Below are 6,990 nucleotides of genomic sequence, written 5' to 3' on the forward strand. Positions count from 1 at the left end.
CTCCCTGCACCAGCGCTCTACCATCTTAAGGGCTGTTTGCATCAGATCTGAAATCGTGCTGGCGCTTTTGCCTACGATGGTTATGACGAGATCATCAGCGTAGCCCTGAGTGTCGAAGCGAGCTTCATTGAGCTCACAGAGCAGGGTGTCGACAACAATGGACCACTCCAGGGGCGATAGTACGCCGCCTTGGGGACATCCTCTTGTTATTTTAACCTCAATGCTCTTGTCCAGGAGTGTTGTTTTAACAGTCCTGTTGGTTAACATCGATTCTATCCACGTAAGTGTGGTGTTGTCGATGTTTTTGTCCCTCATACATTTGAGAATGACATTCGTCGAGGTGTTATCAAAAGCACCCTCTACATCTAGAAAAGCACAGAGGGCAATTTCTTTGTCCTCTAGTGCTTTCTCAATCCTATCAGTAAGTTCAATTAGGGCAGTTTCCGTAGATTTGCCCTTCTGATAGGCGTGCTGCTTCACATGTAGTGGGTTTTGTGTGAGGTAGCCCATTCTAATATGAAGATTGATCACCTTTTCCATAGCTTTGAGCATGAAGGAGGTGAGACTTATGGGTCTATAGGACTTAGGTAGGGACTTGTCTCTATTTCCCGTTTTGGGGATAAAGGTCACCCTCACCCTAGTCCAAAGGTGTGGCATATACCCCCAGGCATAAGAAGCTCTGAAGATTTTAACCACAACTGGAAGGATAATATCACATGCTTCTTGTAGTAGTGCTGGAAATATATTATCCTCTCCCCCGGTTTTAAAGGGCATGAAGCTTTTGATTGCCCATCTAACGCGGTTAGGAGTGAAGACCTGTGAGGCTTTTCTCCAGTCCTCATTACTTGGCCTGATTTTGGTAGGCTGCTGCCCTGTATGTGCATCAATGTGCTCATCCAGCGATCCAGGAAAGTGGGTCTGTGCAAGCAGCCTAAGAGTCTCCTCTGGGGATTCAGTAAAGGTCCCATCTGGTCTTTTAAGCAGTCCCAGATTTGCGGAAGGCGATTTAGACAAAATCTTTTTGATTTTCGCAACATGAGGCGCGCTTTTTACCTCCTCACAGAAGCGCCTCCAAGATTGCCTTTTCGCCTTCCGGAGCTCGCGATTAAATTCAGTGAGGGCTTTCCTATACAAATCCCATTCCTTTGTGATTTTAGCCCTGTTGAATTCTTTCCGAGCTGTTTTTCTTAGATGCTCCAGGTTAGAGTTCCACCAGGGGACCTTAGTGTTAGAGCATCTAGTTTTTAGAGGGCAACTGTTCTCGTAGGCATCTAACATGCACCTTCCGAGCTCCTCTACTGTAGATTCGAGTTGCTGTATGGATTTGACGGAGCCTTTTATAATCCCTAGGTTTTCCGAAACTTGGTGTCGATAAACGTCCCAGTCTGTAGCCTTAGGATTTCTGAAGGTCTCCACTTGGCTCTTCCCTATGAGAGCAATGTCGAATCGTATGTGTCTGTGATCAGACATGGATGCCTCTTTCGAGACATGCCAGTTGCAAGCACGTCTTTCAAGTAGATCTGTGCAGATTGTTACATCTAGAACCTCCTGCTCCTCCTCCGCGCACGTGTAACGAAAGTTGGTGTGTTTCCATCATTTAGTGTTAGTAAGTTTTTAGTCAGGAGGAAGTCGAACAAGATCTCACCTCTCTTGTTGGTATCCGTACTGCCCCAGGCTGTGTGATGGGAATTGCAATCGGCCCCTATCACAAGCTGGGCATTCTGGTCCTCACAATACTCCACCAGTGGAGCGAGGGCCGTCGACGGATCTGTGTGCTCCCCGGGCAGGTAGGCCGAGCTAACAATGAGCTTCATGCCCTCACAGCCGGGTAGCATTACGTGTGCCGCTACTAGGTCATCAGTGCAGAATCCTGGAATCGGCAAAAATTTCATATTCTTTTTAAAGACTATGCAAGCTCTGGGTCTATTGCCACAAGTATTGTATAAAACGTTACCTGCAGCGGTCAGTCCCAGTACCGTGTTTCCATGGATCCACGGTTCTTGTAACAAAGCCATGTCCAGTCCATCCTCTTGGAGGACCTTGCACGCGACGGCACTGGATGCCTTCGCGTGTTGGAGGTTGGCTTGTAAGATTTTCAACATGGTGGTAGGAAGGGAGGGGATAGGATTTAGGATTTGGAGATTAAGGAGGGTAAGTTGAAGGAATTAGGTTTAGGGACTTGGTGGGTTAAGGTGGGTTGTTGAGGGGATTACGGGAGGCTTTCTTACTGGAGTGCTCCTTTGCCAGAGAGGGCAGCTGCGTGGGCCGCCTCACTCCAGCTGCAGCTCCAGCAGCTCTCCCACGTGGCGCCGGTGCCTTGCGGGCGCCCGGGCGCGCGGGCTTGCCGCCCCGTGGTCGTGGTGCAGCACCTCCGGCCGGCGGCGCGCGTGACGGCCCCGGCCGGTGAGTACTTATACCACTCGGCCCCGCAACTGGCTCTACCGCCGCGCTCGACCCCCCTCGGCTCTCTGCTTCCACCGGCCCATCAGGCCTAGCTTGGCAGTGAGCCGCCGGGAGAGTGGTTTGCGCGGTGGGTTGCTCCACGGCGGCTGCTCCCTTCGGGACTCTGGCCCTGAAAACAGCCCCAGCCATTCCACAGTTGGGACGGAAATTCACGGCCTTAAGTACTTCGTAGGAGTCTTTCGAGAGAGAGAAGGTCAAATGTTGACCATTCTTCTCGAGCCTCCTACCAAGCACTCGCCATGTGCTGCAGTCGAGACCGGCGTTCTGCTTTCGCAGCAGATCGAGGAGGACCTTCGGTTCCGCAAAGGACTTGAAGAAGGCCGTCGCTATCACGGGCCTGGGTAGGGCTTGCCCTTCAACTGTCTTCAGGGCTGCCCCCACCCAGGGCCGAAGTCTGCTGCTACAACCGCAGAGCCAATCCCGACTGGCCTGGTTGAGACACGTGACGATAATGAGACCGTCTGCGTAGGACACTCCCCCGAAGACGGGCGCTGTCCCTGGCGCAAAATCGGTCACATAGAGCTCTCTCTCGATGGCAGCGTTAAAGAGCGCTACGTCCTCAATATTGAGGGCCCTTCGCTCATCGCGCACTCCCACCTTGAGAGAGCTGGCGGCGGCACTATAGGTGGGGCGGTCCTCCGGGGTCCCATCACACCTAGGTTGCTTCCGCGGTGGATTTGGCGGCGTTTGCTCCTCCGACCTAGTCCTTTTACTGGCCTGGGTGGGAGTAGCTTCAACCTCCAACTCACTCTCAGTCTCCGCAAGCGGCCTTAGGCAGAGGGCTTTAGCCTCTTCGATGCTTTTGCCCTTTGCCAGCCACATGCGGAGCCTTCTCCTGGCGGCACCTGAGCGAGCCGGTCTTCGGGTAGACACCTGCTCTCTCTGGTTGTCACCAGCCCCTTCAGGGGTGATTTGGTCAGCGGGATTTTCCGGTACCCCAGTGACCAAAGGAGGGACGTTTGGGTCGTCCCCTGCAGTAGCTAACTTAGCTACGTCTAAAATTAAATCTTCCATAGACATGAAGATCCCACGAGTAGCTAGGGAAATAAAGGTCCACCCATACAGAGCCCCGCATGCACAGGTAAGGCGGGAGACGACTGCACCCGGGTTCCGCCTGGTGCCCGGTGCCCTCCGTTTGCGACTAAGCTCCCCCTTAGCCACGCATCCTTCGGCACGGTAGGATCACACCTTGGATTGGGGATTTTTGGAGTCAAGGTTTACTCCTCCAGGATAGCAAGGGATGAAGGAATATGATAGAGTAGGATTAGGAGGGGGCGGAAGGTTAATGCCACTTATACCGGTCAGATATAAGTGACATCTTCCCTTGTCCGGGGTGCGCTGTGCCAGAGTTGTGACCAACAGTGTCACAGCGAACAACTGGCTATCCGCAACCTGCCAACCCGCCCGGTCGCATGGGAAGAGTGCGACAGTCCCGTAGAAGATACAATGCAGCAGTCCTTTAAGGAGCTGCCGCAGGGCACAACCACAGGACTCCGGGGGCGTAAGGACATAGTCTTCGATTTAGACACTTGCAGAACTGAGTTTGCAAGAGGTTTCAAACCGGCCATTGGTAAATTTTTATATAATAAATTAAGTCAACTCAACACATTGTATACTCTAAAAAAATTTGAATTAAAAAAATGGACTACCACTTTTCTAATGTCGTTAACATATGCAGAAACAGAAAATTTACTAATCACAATTGCCTAATAATAATCTAAAAATCAAATATGCGTATTTTTATTTTTATTTTTATTGTAATAATATCTAATTATAAATATGAAAATTTTAAATAAAATAAATTTAATAGCAATTAATTTTATATAAAATAAATAATTTTAATTAATTAATTACTCATGGATATTGTCAATACTGGATTTTCATTAATTATTTAATCTATTGTAGTAGGTATTTAGTTATTAAATACATACTAGTTCTATATTTTAGAGATAATTTTACAACATTTGTTTTACCTTATTTGTGATAAAGTTTTTGTAATACACGTTTCAATTTATTAGTTATGTCTGCATGTTAATTTTAAGCATGTTAAATTTATATTAAGTCTACCAAATTGTACAAGTAAAACTCACAAACTGTGCTATCTTATGGAGGGCACTGTTGCCTGTAATACAGGGATGACCTAGTACGGGTAACAGTGACACTATTTAATTGTAATGTTACTATTTTACTGTTCAAATAAATTTTATTTTATTTTTATTTTATTTTATTATTACCAACCCTTTTCAAAACAAACTCTTTTTATTGACAATAATTATGAACATCCACGGAAGTTTTCGTCTTATTCTCTCACGGATAAGACCAAATAAGTGAAGAAATCAATTGACTCTAGTTGGGTAGTAAAAAGAAGGATGTGGGTTATGGAAATAATAAAATTTTTAAACGTTACAAATGCTCGCTCGGTGAGTCGGAATGACGGACGCTTCTCGAGGGGAGGCGACACACTCGAGACCTTGTTTTTTGTTTGTTTAACAAAACAAATGCACACAAAATATTCTTGTAAAAGATTCTGTTCGATGTTTTTCTGAACCTGTTTGTTGTGATCGGCGTTGTCTGTCTGCGTGGATGATGGAGGACAATTAGCGGCTGTACGCAGAGTATGTAGGTACGAGACACGGCAATAAGTTGCTGTTCGCATAAATACATATGCAAACATGAGGCCTACAGACTGCGTGGGCGCGGCGGGGGCTGCGCGCCGCCGGCCCACGCGGCGAGGTGCCACTGCGACCAACTACACCAGTGCAGGAGCTTACAATTAGGTGCAATTTGTTGTTCTCAAACATAACAGAATACTCCACACACTTAGTAATTGGTCAGTATAGATCTATGTTTACCATACTCGTACATAACTATACAGCCTACACCTAGGTAGCCTAGATGATTAACCAGTGCAAAATTACGATTCCCTAGACGTTATTATCATCGTGATTCCTGTGCCTCGCCTCGTGCTGGATGCTGCGAGCGGCCGAACTGCGCGCGCGCACTACGCGCATTGTCCCTCCCACATGCGAGATGCACCTACCTACTGCATTATCTCTACTAATTCACAACCGCTGTAATACCACCTTTACTACACTGCAATTAAGAGCCCGTGAGTCGAGCAGTAGGTGAGAAGACTAAAGTAAACGGCCACCGTCGCGCCCGGCGCGTTATGAACATAAACATGCCGTTAAATAAATCAACGGCAAGTTTTTTGACATTTAAAGATGTTTGTATTTTTAGACGGCTGTTTCCAATGTTTAAATGAAGTCAGTAGTCGAGCCGTGACTGAATGAGATATCAACAATGTGAGGTGTCTGCTTCTTGCATGGAGGCTAACGAGCAGCGCCCACGGCCGCGACGGGGTTATCGCATCCGTAATGCTGCACTCAATGTCGTGTGAATTAGCATGCTCCGTCTATGAATATGCAGCAGCTATTTTTAAACCCACACGAAAGTGAGCGAGCGGGCTGCGTGTCCGCGCGGGATCGCTGGATGACACTTTTTGTCCTGTTTTTTGTCGTGAGACCGAACTCACTATCTTTTTTGGCGCGTCGAGCAGCGCGGCGCCGCGAGATGGAGACTCCGATAGTGCATGCAAACCGGATTGATAGTGCGAGGTGCTGCGTCCCGGCGACGTTTATGGCCATCCGGGGGCAAGAGTTATGGCCAAAAAGCACTCGCAGAAACTTCGAATGGCGCTATTTTATTGGCAGCCCTCCAGTCCCCCGCATGGAGGATGCGACGTCGACATTCCTCCGCCATGTTAATTCATTCATTGCTCAGCTGAAAAACATCATATTTCTTCGATAATGGCAGATGTCGCTGCCAGAATTGGTTGCGAATTGATATATGCGAGCGCGATGCATACATTGACCGTCCCGTTCGACTGCAATTATAATTTATTCTTAACTGAGGCAATATCTCAGCACCGTACTTGGTCAGGCGTTATTATTTACGAGCGACGAACAATGTGCACGGAACAAAGGAATAAACCTAAGTTTTGACATCTTCATCTAAACATAGAAACAACGTGGTCTCTGTAAAAGGGACAAACGGCGTAAATTCGCAACAAAAACACTTCCTAAACAGTGCGTTCCCGGAACAAATGTGCAAAAAGCGCACGCTGACTGTGCGCGCCGTGTTGTGTCAACATCCGGGCGCGGGGGCGGGCGCGGGCGAGGGGAGAGGGGAGGGTTTTTTCACCATTTTGTCAGTAAGATTTATGGATGGTGACAAAGTCAATTTAGTGGAGCGAAGGCAGCCTCTCGCTGCTTTATGATGGAATTTGGCGCAGCTTTTATCTCAAATTGTCCTTAAGTAAACATTTTACCTGCCAATTGTGATTTATTGCGTTCATTTGTTACTTGTGAGGTTTAACAATTCAATTTCTGCGAAAGCCAGCCTCGGGGTGTGCGTCAATGACAATATTTGCAGTTAGGAGTTGCCGAGGTGTGGCCACTACTGCTGTTCTATAGCATCATATTGTACAAATTATGGCTTTCATCATTTATTGCCCAGACGCCAACT

The 6,990-nt window shown here is 47.8% G+C and overlaps 1 protein-coding gene across 1 annotated transcript; it reads right to left on the bottom strand.

Moving 5' to 3' along the window:
• Positions 1-1,643: 1,643 nt before the first annotated feature.
• LOC125490990 lies at positions 1,644-3,954 on the bottom strand. The gene is made up of 2 exons (XM_048631722.1): positions 1,955-3,954; positions 1,644-1,870 (listed from the first exon to the last, which is right to left on the bottom strand). Exon 1 carries the CDS (start codon positions 3,481-3,483, stop codon positions 2,188-2,190), a length of 1,296 nt encoding a protein of 431 aa, XP_048487679.1. The 5' UTR covers positions 3,484-3,954; the 3' UTR covers positions 1,644-1,870; positions 1,955-2,187.
• Positions 3,955-6,990: the final 3,036 nt, after the last annotated feature.

Source organism: Plutella xylostella, chromosome 29 (genome assembly GCF_932276165.1).
Source record: "Plutella xylostella chromosome 29, ilPluXylo3.1, whole genome shotgun sequence".
In the NCBI taxonomy this organism is placed as follows: Eukaryota; Metazoa; Arthropoda; class Insecta; order Lepidoptera; family Plutellidae; genus Plutella; species Plutella xylostella.